The following is a 17,779-nucleotide window of genomic DNA, read 5'->3' on the forward strand; positions in this document are numbered from 1 at the left end:
GTTGTTGCACAATTTGTCCTGAGTACGCTGATAGCCCATATGTGGGGAGAACCACTGTTTGGGCACATGGGAGGGCTCGGAAGGGAAGGAGTGCCATTTGAATGCAGACTTAGATGGAATGGTTTGCAGGTGTCACATTGCATTTGCAGAGCCCCTAATGTACCTAAACAGTTGAAACCCCCCACAAGTGACACCATTTTGGAAAGTAGACCCCCTTAGAAACTTATCTAGATGTGTGCTGAGCGCTTTGACCCACCAAGGGCTTCACAGAAGTTTATAATGGAGAGCCGTAAAAATAAAACAAAAATTTTTTCCCACAAAAATTATTTTTTAGCTCCCAGTTTTGCATTTTCCCGAGGGTAACAGGAGAAATTCGACCCCACAATTTGTTGTCCAATTTGTCCTGAGTGCGCTGATACCCCATATGTGGGGAGGAACCACTGTTTGGGCGCATGGGAGGGCTCGGAAGGGAAGGAGCTCCAATTGGAATGAGGACTTAGATGGAATGGTCTGCAGGTGTCACATTGCATTTGCAGAGCCCCTAATGTACCTAAACAGTAGAAACCTCCCACAAGTGACACCATTTTGGAAACTAGACCCCCTAAGGAACTCATCTAGATGTGTTGTGATCGCTTTGAACCCCCAAGTGTTTCACTACAGTTTGTAACGCAGAGCCGTGAAAATTAAAAAAAAAAATCTTTCCCCCCAAAATTATTTTTTAGCCCCCAGTTTTGTATTTTCCCGTGGGTAAGAGGAGAAATTCGACCCCAAAAGTTGTTGTCCAATTTGTCCTGAGTACGCTGATACCCCGTATTTTGGGGTGAACCACCGTTTGAGCGCATGGCAGAGCTCGGAAGGGAAGGAGCGCCATTTGGAATGCAGACTTAGATGGAATGGTCTGCAGGCGTAACATTGCGTTTGCAGAACCCCTAATGTACCTAAACAGTAGAAACCCCCCACAAGTGACCCCATATTGGAAACTAGACCCCCCAGGGAACTAATCTAGATGTGTTGTGAGAACTTTGAACCCCCAAGTGTTTCACTACAGTTTATAACGCAGAGCCGTGAAAATAAAAAATCTTTTTTTCACACAAAAAATATTTTTTAGCCCCCAGTTTTGTATTTTCCCAAGGGTAACAGGAGAAATTGGACCCCAAAAGTTGTTGTCCTATTTGTCCTGAGTACGCTGATACCCCATATGTTGGGGTAAACCCCTGTTTGGGCACACGGGAGAGCTCGGAAGGGAAGAAGCACTGTTTTACTTTTTCAACGCAGAATTGGCTGGAATTGAGATCGGACGCCATGTTGCGTTTGGAGAGCCCCTGATGTGCCTAAACAGTGGAAACCCCACAATTATAACTGAAACCCTAATCCAAACACATCCCTAACCCTAATCCCAACAGTAACCCTAACCACACCTCTAACCCTGACACACCCCTAACCCTAATCCCAAACCTATTCCCAACTGTAAATGTAATCTAAACCCTAACTAACTTTAGCCCCAACCCGAACCCTAACTTTAGCCCCAACCCAAACTGTAGCCCTAACCCTAGCCCTAGCCCTAACCCTAGCCCTAACCCTAACCCTAGCCCTAATGGGAAAATGGAAATAAATACAATTTTTTAATTTTTCCCTAACTAAGGGGGTGATGAAGGGGGGTTTGATTTACTTTTATAGTGGGTTTTTTAGCGGATTTTTATAATTGGCAGCCGTCACACACTGAAAGACGCTTTTTATTGCAAAAAATATTTTTTGCGTTACCACATTTTGAGAGCTATAATTTTTCCATATTTTGGTCCACAGAGTCATGTGAGGTCTTGTTTTTTGCGGGACGAGTTGACGTTTTTATTGGTAACATTTTCGGGCACGTGACATTTTTTGATCGCTTTTTATTCCTATTTTTGTGAGGCAGAATGACCAAAAACCAGCTATTCATGAATTTCTTTTGGGGGAGGCGTTCATACCGTTCCGCGTTTGGTAAAATTGATAAAAGCAGTTTTATTCCTCGGGTCAGTACGATTACAGCGACACCTCATTTATATCATTTTTTTATGTTTTGGCGCTTTTATACGATAAAATCTATTTTTGGAAAAATAAATATTTTTGCATCGCTTTATTCTCAGGACTATAACTTTTTTATTTTTTTGCTGATGATGCTGTATGGCGGCTCGTTTTTTGCAGGACAAGTTGACGTTTTCAGCGGTACCATGGTTATTTATATCTGTCTTTTTGATCACGTGTTATTCCACTTTTGTTCAGCGGTATGATAATAAAGCGTTGTTTTTTGCCTCTTTTTTTTTTTTCTTACGGTGTTTACTGAAGGGGTTAACTAGTGGGCCAGTTTTATAGGTCAGGCAGTTACGGACGCGGCGATACTAAATATGTGTACTTTTATTGTTTTGTTTTTTTATTTAGATAAAGAAATGTATTTATGGGAATAATATTTATTTTTTTTTTTCATTATTTTGGAATATTTTTTTTTATTTTTTTTTTTTACACATTTGAAAAATTTTTTTTTTACTTTTTTACTTTGTCCCAGGGGGGGGACATCACAGATCGGTGATCTGACAGTTTGCACAGCACTCTGTCAGATCACCGATCTGAGAGCAGTGCAGGCTGCTTCACAGTGCCTGCTCTGAGCAGGCTCTGTTAAGCCACCTTCCTCCCTGCAGGACCCGGATCCGCGGCCATCTTGGATCCGGGTCTGGAACAGGCAGGGAGGGAGGTAAGACCCTCGCAGCAACGCGATCACATCGCGTTGCTGCGGGGGGCTCAGGGAAGCCCGCAGGGAGCCCCCTCCCTGCGCGATGCTTCCCTGCACCGCCGGCACATCGCAATCATCTTTGATCGCGGTGTGCCAGGGGTTAATGTGCCGGGGGGCGGTCCGTGACCGCTCTTGGCACATAGTGCCGGATGTCAGCTGCGATAGGCAGCTGACACCCGGCCGCGATCGGCGGCGCTCCCCCCGTGAGCGCCGCCGATCGCGCTGGACGTACTATCCCGTCCACGGTCATAGGGGCCCACCCCACATGGACGGGATAGTACGTCCGATGTCAGAAAGGGGTTAAGCTTAATGTTTTATAAAAATTGCTTTTTTTTGCAACAGCTATTTCAGTTTCATATATGTAATAACTGTTGGACACAGTAATGTTTCTGCCTTGAAATGAGGTTTATTGTACTAACAGAAAATGTGCAATCTGCATTCAAACAAAATTTGACAGGTGCATAAGTATGGGCACCCCACAAGAAAAGTGACATTAATATTTAGTAGATCGTCCTTTTGCAAAAATAACAGCCTCTAGTCGCTTCCTATAGCTTTTACCGAGTTCTTGGATCCTGGATGAAGGTATTTTTGACCATTCCTCTTTACAAAACAATTCCAGTTCACTTAAGTTTGATGGTCGCCGAGCATGGACAGCCCTCTTCAAATGATCCCACAGATGTTCAATGATATTCAGGTCTGGGGACTGGGATGGCCATTCCAGAACAGTGTAATTGTTCCTCTGCATGAATGCCTGGGTAGATTTGGAGCGGTGTTTTGGATTATTGTCTTGCTGAAAGATCCATCCCCTGCGTAACTTCAACGTTGTCACTGATTCATGAACATTATTGTCAAGAATCTGCTGATACTGAGAGGAATCCATGCGTCCCTCAACTTTAACAAGATTCCCGGTGCCAGCATTGGCCACACAGCCCCAAAGCATGATGGAACCTCCACCAAATTTTACTGTGGGTAGCAAGTGTTTTTCTTGGAATGCTGTGTTTTTTGGCCGCCATGCAAAACACCTTTTTGTATGACCAAACATCTCAATCTTGGTTTCATCAGTCTACAGGACCTTCTTCCAAAAAGAAATTGGCTTCTCCAAATGTACTTTTGCATACCTCAGCCGACTTTGTGTGTGGCATGCTTGCAGAAACGGCTTCTTTCGCATCACTCTCCCATACAGCTTCTCCTTGTGCAAAGTGTGTTGTAGCCCAGGAAGGATATAATGGAACTAGAGAGAGTACAAAGGAGGGCAACAAAATTAATAAAGGGGATGGGAGAACTACAATACCCAGATAGATTAGCGAAATTAGGATTATTTAGTCTAGAAAAAAGACGACTGAGGGGCGATCTAATAACCATGTATAAGTATATAAGGGGACAATACAAATATCTCGCTGAGGATCTGTTTATACCAAGGAAGGTGACGGGCACAAGGGGGCATTCTTTGCGTCTGGAGGAGAGAAGGTTTTTCCACCAACATAGAAGAGGATTCTTTACTGTTAGGGCAGTGAGAATCTGGAATTGCTTGCCTGAGGAGGTGGTGATGGCGAACTCAGTCGAGGGGTTCAAGAGAGGCCTGGATGTCTTCCTGGAGCAGAACAATATTGTATCATACAATTATTAGGTTCTGTAGAAGGACGTAGATCTGGGTATTTATTATGATGGAATATAGGCTGAACTGGATGGACAAATGTCTTTTTTCGGCCTTACTAACTATGTTACTATGTTACTATGTTACTTGTATAGTTGACCGATGCACAGTGACACCATCTGCAGCAGGTTGATGCTGCAGCTCTCTGGAGGTGGTCTGAGGATTGTCCTTGACTGATCTCACCATTCTTCTTCTCTGCCTTTCTGATGTTTTTCTTGGCATGCCACTTCTGGCCTTACCAAGAACTTTACCTGTGTTCTTCCATTTCCTTACCATGTTCCTCACAGTGGAAATTGACAGGTTAAACTTCTGAGACAGCTTTTTGTATCCGTCCCCTGAACAACTATGTTGAATAATCTTTGTTTTCAGATCATTAGGCAGTTGTTTTCAGGAGCCCATGATGCCACTCTTCAGAGGAGATTCAAACAGGAGAACAACTTGCCAGTGGCCACTTTAAGTAGCTGTTCTCATGATTGCATACACCTGGCTATGAAGTTCAAAGCTCAATGAGGTTAGAAAACCAAAAAAAGTGCTTTAGTAAGTCAGTAAAAAGTAGGTAGGAGTGTTTAAAACAAGAAAATGATAAAGGTGCCCATACTTATGCACCTGCCAAATTTGTTTGAATGCAGATTGCACATTTTCTGTTAGTACAATAAACCTCATTTCAAGGCAGAAACATTACTGTGTCCAACAGTTATTAGATATATGAAACTGAAATAGCTGTTGCAAAAAATAATTTTTATAAAACATTAAGCTTAAGATTAATAGGGGTGCCCAAACTTTTTGCTGGAAGTGCATGCTGAATGCCACGGTCAGAGTTTTGACAGCGGTATTTATTGGGGTAACAGCCGCGGGTGGATCGAGATTCCTCCCGCAGCTGTTAGTGGCACATTTCAGACAGAGAGAGAGACACTGAATGATGGAAAAGGTTGCTGTGTTAGCATTCTCATGCATCACAGGAAGCTGCCTTTGGACTTTATTACACACTTTTAACAAGAGTTTTTCTTGTTAAAAATGTGTCATACAGTCCATAAAAAGTAGGGTAAACGATTTGTAGAAGTGATTGCAGGATAAAATGCCTAATTAAATATGTACAAAATAATATTGCAGTGTACTATAAAATTATTGATTTCTTATGAAGCCCAGTCGTAGATGGAACATCATAATTGTCAGTAGGGTACTACTTCACTTTGTTACACAATTTTAGACAATTGTTCCGTTTCTATGTTGGGAAAAGAGAAACAAACACAAAAAAAAAATTCCCAAACAGACGGGAACCCTGCTGAGTAATTTGCCACCTACACTCCCCCCCCCCTTGGACAATTTACTTACCTGCTACTAATCTTACTGTACCCAAAATACCACATATAGGTCTTGTAATAGCTGATGGTGGAATGTCCTTTTTTGCTGCAAAATATAATACAAATTAAATTTAAAATAGTATAATAGCAGGATTCCTACAAGCAAACAACCAAAATATACCGTGAATTAAATTATTAATAAGCTGCCATTCTGAAATATAACCAGAGCTGTGGAGTAGCAAAATTTTAAATCCTCACCCCCACCTTATTTATATACCATATTTTTCTGATTATAAAACACTTTTTATCCCCCAAATTTGTTGGGAAAATGGGTGTGCATCTTATAATCCAAATGTAATTTACCTGGGGTGGATGCGGTGGAGTGGGGTGGGGTCCCAAGAAGCAGGGTCACTGCTGCAGGAAACTGGCAGCAGCAGGAGTGGGGCGATGCTGCGGGCCCCAGGCTGGGAGACAGGGATCAACCCATTGAAACCCATGGGAAGTGCGGGGCCTCCAGCAACATTTAGTGAAAGCCGGGGGCCCATGGCATCCTTGCACCACTGAACACCCTCTCCTCCCAGGGCTGGGTAACACAGCATCGCCCCACCCCTGCTGCCGCCAGCTTCCTGCAGCAGTGACTCAGCCTACTTGAATCCTGCTCTACCGCAGCCGCCCCTCGGTAAGCTACCGTAAAACCTCACTATAAGACGCACAACCATTTTATTAAAAAAAAAAAAAAAACCCTATTGGGTCATTCCATGTCAAGTGAACCAATGATTTTTACCTCTATATATTTTTAATTCTTTTGAAATTTTGTTATTTGGTTATAGTGTTTCAGAATGCCAAATGTGCCGGAAAAAAAAATTCTACATTTTTTTTGATTTTCAAAGTTTGTAAAACGTGCGAATTTCGGTGTTGCCTGCCTTTACATTTCTCCTCATAACTCAGGCTAGAAAAAAAGCTAGAGAAACAAAATAAAAACCATTCTACTCAGAACTGTACAATCTTTCACCAGATATATCACAAGAGTATCTTTGTTAATATCTTACCCATGCGAACGCCAAATTTTAAAATGCATTTCTGAAAAAAAAGTTTAATTTAAAAATTTCAAAAACTGCACATGTGCCTGCTATGCTCCTTGCCACATCTGTGCCAAAATACAAGTTGGGATCGTGATGGGATCATATTTAAAAAAATAAAACTATTAGGAGTGTCAATTTGAAAATCTCGCATTCAGATCTCTTCAGCCTGTGGTCTAACAGTGTGGGGTCTATATTTACCAAATAATCCATGATTTTTAGATATTCCTGTATTATTTTATTATGTTACAGCTTAGAAGCAGGAGAGGACAAAGGAGAAAGCTTTGTTGGGCTGTGTGCACACGTTCAGGATTTTTCGCCTTTTTTTGCTATAAAAACACGATAAAAACGCACATATATGCATCCCATCATTTATAATGCATTCCGTAATTTCTGTGAATATGTTACGTTTTTCCGCGATAAAAAACGCATCATGTTCATTAATTTTGCGTTGTTTTTTTTTCGGATTTCCCACTATCTTTTTGCATTGGGAACCTCCGGAAAAAACAATGCGAAAAAACAGCGAGAAAATACGCAAAAAAAAGTATGCTGATTTCTTGCAGATAATGTCCGGTTTCATTCAGGAAATTTCTGCAAGGAATCCTGACGTGTGCACATAGCCTAAGGGCTCAACCTGAGAATGAACAGGGGCAGACAGTGAATGCAGAGCAGATGACAGGCCGGCAGCTCGAGCCTCCAGAGGCCGTATTCACACCAAATCTTAACACCCATGCAACCATGCAACACTTCAAATGGGGTGAGAAAAATTTGATTGACAATGGATGACATAACAGGTTATGTGACCTGTGAATATGATTGGCGCTGGTGGCGGTTACTGGAGATTGTGAAAATGAAGAAGCAGAATTGACAATTTTGCACCTTCTGGTCCAGCGCCGTCCTTTGTGCATCCAAGAAAACCAGACATTTTAAAAATTAACAAAAATCAGATATTACCTCAGGTGGAGCCGAGCACCATGACCGGCCGTACATACTCTGATACAAAAGGAAATTGCTATTGCTAGTAAGCGCTTATGGACAAGATTTCATTTCACCCATAAGAAGGGATAAATTCATAAAAGGCCAGTGTAAAAACCTACTATTAATTGTTTGATTAGTTGATATGTTATAGAATGAGGATTTAACTACTGTAATATTCTTCTTAAACACTTCATAAATGACATGTTTAGTGATATAATAGAAAAAAATAAATAGGTGGTAAAAATATTGGTTCTTTTAATCTTGTTTTTAACATAATTAGGATGAGACTGTATTTAGAAAATCACACTTGAGGATATGATCACCTTTTGTCTTTTGGCTTGTTCAATGCATTCAGACTGAAAATGCTGAGCAAGTTGTGTTATGATGATTAAGATGGATTTAATTCTGGCACTTTGGGGTCTGTTTTTTGTATTTCTTTATTGTTGCATATAAATGTTGAATTCAATAAGTTGCAATTTGAAAAGGAAAAAAAAAGGAAGAAACTCACACAAAAGGCTATGTGCACACGTTGCGGATTTGGCTGCGGATCTGCAGCGGATTTGATGCTGTGGATTCGCAGCAGTCTTCCATGCGTTGTACAGTACCATGTAAACCTATGGAAAACCAAATCCGCAGTGCACATGCTGCGGAAAATACCTCACGGAAGCACTGCAGTTTATTTTCTACAGCATGTCAATTCTTTGTGCGGATTCCACAGCATTTTCCACCTATTCCTTAATAGGAATCCGCAGGCGTAAAAACGCAGGTGAAAACCGCACAAAAGCCGTAGAAAATCCATGCTAAAATGTTTTACCTGCGGATTTTTCAGAATCTGTGCGGAAAAATCCGCACATGAATCCGCAACATGTGCACATACCCAAAATCAAATGATTCAAGGCTTTAAAAAAAGAGAAAAAAAATTGATATGTCCTAAGTTGATCCCTGTACAAATGTACACTGTGTTCCAAATTATTATGCAAATTGGATTTAAGTGTCATAAAGATTTAATTGTTTTGTTTTTCAAATAAACTCGTGGATGGTATTGTGTCTCAGGGCTCAATGGATCACTGAAATCAATCTTAAACACGTGATAATTAGTTATCCAGGTGATTCTAATTAAAGGAAAACTACTTAATAATTATGTTCCACATTATTAAGCAGGCCACAGGTTTCAAGTAATATGGGAACTAAAAAGGATCTCTCTGCTGCTGAAAAGCATTAAATAGTGCAATGCCTTGGACAAGGTATGAAAACATTAGATATTCCACGAAAACTTAAGAGTGGTCATCATACTGTGAAGAGATTTGTGACTGAAGCAGAGCACAGACAGAGTTCATGCAGATAAAGGCATAATGAGGAAGGTTTCTGCCAGACAAATTCATGGGATTAAGAGAGCAGCTGCCAAAATACCATTACAAAGCAGCAGTTATTTCAAGCTGCTTGTGCCTCTGGAGTCCCTCGAACCTCAAGGTGTAGGATCCTTCAAAGGCTTGCTTGCTCTACTATTCAGCCACCCCTAAACAGTGTTCACAAGCAGAAACGGTTGCAGTGGGCCCAGACATACATGAACACTAATTTCCAAACAGTCTTGTTTTACTGATGAGTGTCGAGCAACCCTGGATGGTCCAGATGGATGGAGTAGTGGATGGTTGGTGGATTGCCACCATGTCCCATCAAGGCTGCGACGTCAGCAAGGAGGTGGAGTCACACTTTGGACCAGAATCACGGGGAAACAGCTGGTAAGACGCTTTAAGGTTCCTGAAGGTGTGAAAATGACCTCTGCAAAGTATTTAGAGTTTCTGACTGACAACTTTCTTCCATGGTCTAAAAAGCAGAAACGTGCCTTCAGGAGCAAAATCAGCTTCATGCATGACAGTGCACCATCTCATGCAGCAAAGAATACCTCTGAGTCATTGGCTGCTATGGGCATAAAAGGAGATAAACTCATGGTGTGGCCACCATCTTCCCCTGACCTCAACCGTACAGAGAACCTTTGGAGTATCATCAAGCAAAATATTTATGAGGGTGGGAGGCAGTTCACATCAAAACAGCAGCTCTGGGAGGCGATTCTGACTTCATGCAAAGAAATACAAGCAGAAACTCTCCAAAAACTCACAAGTTCAATGGATGCAAGAATTGTGAAAGTGATATCAAAGAAGGGGTCCTATTTTAACATGAAACTTGGCCTGTTAGGATGTTTTGGAGTTAAATAGCTGTTTTGTTCAGTGAATGTGACCTCCTAATGCTGCAAACTCCACAAATGAGCATTTTCAGTTCTTTAAAACATATCAAATGTATAGAAATTCTACTGTGCCTAATAATTTGGAACAGTGCATTTTGAGTTTTTATTTATTTTGGAGAATATACTGTTATCATTGGGAGGTTTCTTCAATAAAATTCGATGTATACTCTAACGAGTGATGACTTTTATTAGACTGTCATTTGCACTGACCATTTAGGAAAATCCGAGAAAAATATCATTTGCATAATAATTTGGAACACAGTGTAAAACAAGAACACAAGTAACACATTTTTTCACAATTTTAAAACATACGTTTTTTTTCACAATTGCGCATCAAAATTTTAAATTTGATTTCTCCAAAACAAAATACAAAGAAACAGTCTTGTGACATATCAAATGAAAGCCGGTACCATTCTGAGAAAAATGATGCCTCTCCCACCTTTATCTTAATTATAGCCCAAGATAGGAAAAAAATATATATATAAATCCATACCAGGCCAAAATTCGTGCTTTTTCAAAACTTTAGAAGGCTGAAAAAATTAACTGATGAAGTAAAAAATTCAAAACTTTTAATTTGTAATTAAGTAAAGTTGTACTTCATAAAAAATAAAAAAAATCTAAAGACGTCAAGTAAAAAAAAAACATTCATATTTGGATCACTTGATATGGAATAACCCCATTTGCCTACCCAAAATGTGAGTCGCGTCCTATGGTCCGCAAAATACGATAGTTAACATTTCGAAAATTGTTTAAATTTCCTATGAAAATTAATAGAAAAAATTTTTTTTTTTTTTAAATTTACCGTAATTGTAAACTGGAATTGGTACATGTCTACTCCAACTCCACCCAAAACAAGCTCTGACTTAGACACCACAGCCACGAATATAACCTGGTTCTGTACAAGTCCACCTTCACTTGTCTGCGTTCCCGATAAGAGTGGCCACACACGTACCAGAGACACGAACACATGCACACTCAATCTATGGGTCGGTGCAGCTCTGTTTCTTTTTGTTTGTTTTTTTTTTTCATTTTTCTTCTGACAGCACGGATGACAATACTTACCGAACAGATGACATGAGTGACACATATCGGAATATAATGCAGAATAAAAATTAAACATTGTTATGTTTTAAAGATGTGAAAACAGAGATAGCTAGAGATCAGGTAAATAAACAGATATCCCTGAGATAAATAATTAGTGCTTTACGTGTGATGCGTATAGTTCATAAATTAACCAAATAAAGAAGTGTAACAAGAAAAAAAAAAAACAACAACAACAAGGGGTCCTTCCCATTTTTGGTAACCAGCAAAGGTAAAAGCAGACAGCTGTGAGCAGATATCCGCCCCCAGATGAGAGTCTCCAATATTGGTGCTTCGCCTTCGCTTTTCTCAACTGCCCTGGTGCATTGACAAGCAGGGTAATGGGGCTTGGGATTAATGTACACAAAAAGGAGGAAGTCCAGTCACCAGCAAAATGAATAGGTAGAGGAAAATTAGGCCATGATTTAAAAAAAAAAAAAAAAACCTGTTTTTTTATTGTAATTTCATAAAAACATCTAGCAAGATGTTTTTATGAAATTACAATAAATGACAAAGGAATTGTTTTTTTTCTTTTTTAAATCATGGCCTAATTTTCCTCTACCCAATACGTCATTTTGCTGGTGACTGGACTTACTCCTTTTTGTGTATATGTTTCATTCGCCTAGGAGTCGGCTCAGGATCTCCATGTCCACGCACCGCATTGTATTAACTCCGGAGTGACCACAATTGGATGAATCTTTGGTGAGCTGAAATACTTTTTTCTGTTGCTTGGGGTTAATGTCAGCTGTTAACTGTCCGAGAGGGCACCAGACACCCCCCCATTACGAAGGCCTCATTCACATGTTCAGATATTTCCGGTACTGGGAAAAACCAGTACAGTGCTATCCGTGTCCGTAAGTCCAAACTTTGTGGTATGCGTGTGCACCATGAGGCTACGTGCACACGTTTCAGAAAGTCCTGCAGATTTTTCCGGACTGATTTTGGTAAATCCGCAGGTAAACCACACTGTGGATTACCTGCAGAATTACCGCGTTTTTAATGCAATTTGTGTGTGAATTTCACATGTGGTTTTACACATGCGGATTCCTATTATGGAGCAGGTGTAAACTGCTGAGGAATCCGCACAAAGAATTGACAATCCGCGGAATAAACGCTACGTTTCCGCGCGTTTTTGTCCGCAGCATGTGCACTGCGGATTTTGTTTACCATAGGTTTACATGGTACTGTAAACTCAGGGAAAACAGCTGCAAATCCGCAGCGTCAAAACAGCTGCGGATCCGCAGCAAAATCCACAACGTGTGCACATACCCTAAGTGTGACACGTGCTAGAATACAATGCAGAATAGAAATGCCAGATGTTTAGCTTTTAGATAAATCCATGTACTGTACACATATTTAAGTAAAAAAAGAAATAGAAAAAATTGCATGGGGTTCCCTATTATTTTTAATAACCAGCTAAGGAAAAGCAGGCAGCTGTGAACTCATGTTATAATTCTGAAGACCCAATTAACCATGGACCTTCCCAGTTTATTAACATCAGCCTGCAGCTTTCTGCTTAGCCTTTGCTAGTTAAAAAGAAAAAAATGACGGATTCCCACCTATTTTTAAATAAATCCCTGCTTTTTATTAACTAGTAAAGGCTAAGCAAAAAATAAGTTGATATTTATAGGCTGGGAAGCTCTATAATTATTGGGCCCTTCCGAGACTAAAAACCAGCTCACTGCTATCTGCATTCCCTTAGCTGGGTATTAAAAAATAAAGGTGGACTCCCATGCCATTTTTTCTATTTATTTTTTTACTTAAATATATGTACAGTAAACTACACACCCACAACACTAATTATATATCTCACAGATATCTTTCAATCTATATTTTTGCACATCTAACACCTAGACAGTTCTCATTTCTATTCCGGTAGGTGTCACACGGATGGCGTACTTTGTCGTCCGTGTGCAAGACATATTGACGTCCATGCTACTGGTGAAAAAATGGACATGTCCAAGATTTAAATGGGTCTGAGTGTATAAGTGTCTCCAGTACGTGTGAAAACAGTCACCACATGTACTGCAGACACTGACATGTGAAGGGGGCCTTAACCAGTAATTTATAAAAAATAAATAATATATACACACACACACACACACACACAACAAAGAAACTTTTGGAGGGGGGAACTAACCGACACTTTCCCTGGTTCATAAATTTACTAAAAAAGAAAAAAAAAATCCAAAGCGGGTCAGACGTAGTCCAGCGGTTTCCATGCTCTTCCCCGAATCAGTCATCCAAGCCTATGGAGCAGCAGCCATTCCCAGCTCATGCATCACTCAGCGAGACTCAGCAACTGTGAAAAGCGATGAACTAAGTAATGTTACTGCTGTTCACAGTCGCAGAGTCCCGCAGAATGCAGTGTGCATTGGGAGTGGCTGCTGGTAAAGCCTAGGGAGCCTCAGAATGAGTCTGCTTAGGACGACGGGGTCAGGGAACATCATGGGAAGCGCTGGACTATGTCGGACCTGCATAAGAACTTTGCTTTCTAATTAATTAGCGAACGAGGGGCAGTTTATGGATTTTAATTCTCTTATTTTATGATTTTCAGGTTTCCATTTGTAGACTTCTCAGATTCCCTGGACTACGTTGCACTTGTTTCGGATTTTTTTTTTAATAAACTGGTGAACCAACAAAAAAGTCTGGGATTTTTTTAAATTTTTTTTAAATAAAGTACTTTTGAGTGTGTGGGGGTTTTTTGCTTGATTGTTTTAGCACTGGGTTACTAATGGAAGTGTAAAATAAGACACTGCTCCATTACCAACATCAGGGCTTGATGTCAGCTGTGTTTTTGGACAATTCACAGCTGACATTAACTCCAAGCCCTATTACCCTGATTGTCAACTCACCAGGGCAATTGGGAAGAGCGAAGGCGAAGAACCAGAATTGAAGCGTCTAATGCAATGGTCCACTACTGAGGCGGCTGCAGGCTGGTAACAGCTCTCCGTTTCTACCTTTGCTGGTTACTAAAAATGGGAGGGACCCCACATTTATTTTTTCATTTACTTGGTTAAAACATGTACTGCAAACTACACACTCAAGGCACCAATTATATATCTCACGGATATTTATTCATCATCTATTTACCTCCTATCTAACGATCTGTATCTTTGCACATCTTTAAACACATAAAAATGTTTAATTACTATTCCGGTATGGGTCACATGGACGGCACAAATATATACACGGATGCCAAACAAAAAACACGCGGATAGTAAAAACAGACTGTCTCACATGTTTTTTTTTATTTTTTTTATTTTTTTTATTATTTTTTTTTTTTTTAAGTGGACATGTAAATGGGGCTTAATTTCTGTGAAAAATTAGATATACTTAAGTGTGAATTGATCATTAATATTTGAAGACGAATGTGGCGATTTACTGCACATACAGAAGAAAAGTTGCCAATTTCTTTTATACACAAACAGAACAAGCCAACAAGGGACATCTCCTGAAAACCTACATGCAAGTATCTGCATTCAGCGTTAATTAGATGCTGGCGCAGCAAACAAGTTTTCGAGGCAGAGCAGCTTCAGGAAACACAGTCGACAGTTTTTTTGAGCCGGTTTACCGTTGCACTGTCACAAGAAGGTTTCACTCTATAATGTGAAGTATTAGGGTAGGTGCATACGGTCAGTAAACGCTGCGGGTTGAACACTGCATACCTCCGCAGCGTCCAACACGCAGGGGCCAGATGTTACAGAATAGTGGATGAGATTTCAAGAAATCCCATCTCCACTATGCGTGCACGGATGCCTCCGGCTTCTCTGTGGAGACGGACATGTGGCACATCTTTCCAGACCGCAGCATGTCTATTTCTCTTGTGGAGACGCTCAGTCTCCGCAAGAAAAAGATCACCCGTCAAAGGTATAGGACGCAGTGATTCCGCAAGATTCAATGAACACTTGCGGAATCACCTGCATTCAAAAGCCGTTAGCCTTAGGGTATGTTCACACTGGGCGTTACTACAGCTTTTTTTGCATTTTTTAATGCTAATTTTCAGCTGTATTTGACAGTATCAGCTATGCCTATGAGATTTCAGAAATCTCATTCATACAGCTTGTTTTTTTGTCATCAGTATTTTGTGCTTCACAGCTTTTTATGGACGTCGAGCATGGCACTTTCACTGTTTTTTCTGAATTTTTCACCTATTGAATGGAAAAAAATGAATGGGAAAAAAATAAATAAAAAAAAACAGCAAAATCTGCGTTTTTGCCTCAGGTTCATTCCTGTCAAGCAGAAAAAAACGCAGCAAACACAGAGTGTGAACTTAGCCTCAGTATGTGCTTCTTTTAGCCACTCAGATTATCCACATAGTTTTTGAAGTTGAAAACACTGATGGCGTTTTTCCTGAAGCATCTTTTCGGACGTCCTTTTGGACATTTTTGTGGCAACTCTGCAGTTGAAACCAGAAGTTTACATACACTATTTAAAAAGACACCTATGCATGTTTTTCTCAATATCTGACATGAAATCAGAATAAACTTTTCCCGTTTTAGACCAATTTGGATTACCATAATTAGTAATATTTGCCAAATACCAGAATAATATATATGAGAGAGAGAAAGAAAGAGAATGTTTTGAAGCATTTTTATTACTTACTGCAAAATCAAAAGTTTACATACATTTCATTAGTATTTGGTACCATTGTCCTTAACGACCGCCGATACACCTTTTCACATCGGAAATTAAGGGTACTTAAACTACAGCACCGCTTTTTAACGGCGCAGTGAGAAAAGGCATAACGCTCCCCAGAGCCCCAGGGGGTAGCTGAGACACCAAAGAACATGATTCAGGTCGGTTTTTACAGGCCCCGGGGTTGTGATCGCCGTTATATGATTAACCGCAAAAAAAAATAAAAAAAATAAAAAAAATTGATTTGCTATTTAATTTCCCTCTCCTCTGATGTAATCGCACATCAGAGGAGAGAGAAATAGGGTCCCCGATCCACCCCTCTACCTCCCGATGTCCTTGTGTCCTCCTGCTTCCCACACGGCTCCTGGCGTCTTCCTCCAGTAAGAAAATAGAGGGCGCATGCGAGAGATCTGCCGGCCCACACCCGGAAACAGGAGATTTTTCCTATTGATTCATTTTGATCACTGTGATAGTCTTAGTTACTCACCGGTTAGCGGTGTTTTTCGGAGTCCATGACATTGTTCCCTTATTGTTCCCTAACTAAGGGGGTGATAAAGGGGGAGTACATTTACTTTTCTTTTTATTTTGATCACTGTGATGGGGTCATTATCGGTCGTCCATGACAGCACCACGGAGAGAGGGGATCCGCCCTTCAGGAACAGGAAACCTACAGATACATAAGGGCGGCACCTCTCCCACGCATCAGTTGATGAGGACCACCAAGGTTAATAGCATACTTAATAAACAATGATACAACTACTAACTATTCACTACCCGTGAATTATATAAACAAAGGAAGAGGTGTACACCCAGAACTTAAGAAGATGGGAGGGTATGTACGGGTGCTGTCATGGACAGCACCACAGAGAGAATTACAGAGAGTAACTGTTTTAGGGAGGGACTGCGGCTTGCAGCACCCTTACAACGAAAAAGAGGTCAGAAGAGGCACCCAGGTTCAATCTATAATGGTTATAAAAAGTGTTTGGAGAAGACCAAGTAGCAGCCTTACAAATTTGGTCAATCGACACCTCCAACCTTTCCGCCCACAAGGCCGCCATAGCTCTAGTGGAATGCGCTTTTAGTCCTTCAGGTGCCGGCTTGCCCTTTGAGATGTATGCCAGCGAAATAGCCTCCCTGATCCATCTAGCTAATGTAGATTTCGATGCTCTATGACCTTTCCTGCTACCCTGATAGGACACAAATAGGGAGTTATCTATCTTCCAAGGATCAGTCACTGCTAGATATTCCAGGATACATCTTTTTACATCTAAAGTGTGTAGTTTCCTTTCCTTATCATTAGTAGGATTAGGGAGGAAAGATGGAAGAACTATCTCCTGTGTTCTGTGGAATCTGGACACTACCTTAGGAAGATATGCTGGATCAGGGGACAGTATCACTCTATCATCCCTAAGTTGCATGTAAGGGGGAACCCTGGATAATGCCACCAGGGAGGCTACTTTAAGAGACAGATTTTTAATAGAGGTTGAAGAAATTGGCTCAAATGGGGCCTCTGTCGTGGCTGAGAGGACTAGGTTCAGGTCCCATGGCATGACCCTATTCTTCACCATTGACCTAGACCGTTTTGTCGCCTTGATGAATCTGCTGACGCAGTAATTTTCAGCAATGTTGCAGCCAAAGAGGGCCCCTAAGGCCAACACCTGTACTTTAAGAGTATTTGGGCATAACCCCATATCTAAGCCCTTTTGCAAGAAATCCAAAATCTGGTCTATTGGTATTGACTGACCAGCTACTACCCCTGAGTTTTGAAGAAATCTCTTCCAGATCTTGACAAATTTTTGTGGTGATTATTTTTCTGCTCTTCAGCAGAGTGTTAATGAGGCCCGGAGAGAACCCCCTATCTTTTAACAGTGCCCGCTCAAAATCCACGCCGTCACATGAAGGCCGACTGGGCCCTGGGATAGGAGATCCGGGATGTCTGGTAAAACCCATGGGTCGGATATTGACATAGTCCTGAGGCATGTAAACCACGTCCTTCTGGGCCAGAAGGGGGCAATTACTATAACTGTGGCCTTGTCCTTCCTG

General features: G+C 40.8%; 1 protein-coding gene across 1 annotated transcript in view; it reads right to left on the reverse strand.

Annotated features, from left to right (window-relative positions):
* Positions 1–17,779, reverse strand: part of SACM1L (SAC1 like phosphatidylinositide phosphatase) — a 458,875-nt gene that overhangs the window by 364,994 nt on the left and 76,102 nt on the right. Inside the window, exon 3 of the mRNA XM_069730398.1 lies at positions 5,751–5,825. Coding sequence (XP_069586499.1) covers positions 5,751–5,825 — 75 coding nt within the window. The remainder of the gene's footprint in view (positions 1–5,750; positions 5,826–17,779) is intronic.

The sequence above is a fragment of the Ranitomeya imitator genome, chromosome 6 (genome assembly GCF_032444005.1).
Source record: "Ranitomeya imitator isolate aRanImi1 chromosome 6, aRanImi1.pri, whole genome shotgun sequence".
In the NCBI taxonomy this organism is placed as follows: domain Eukaryota; kingdom Metazoa; phylum Chordata; class Amphibia; order Anura; family Dendrobatidae; genus Ranitomeya; species Ranitomeya imitator.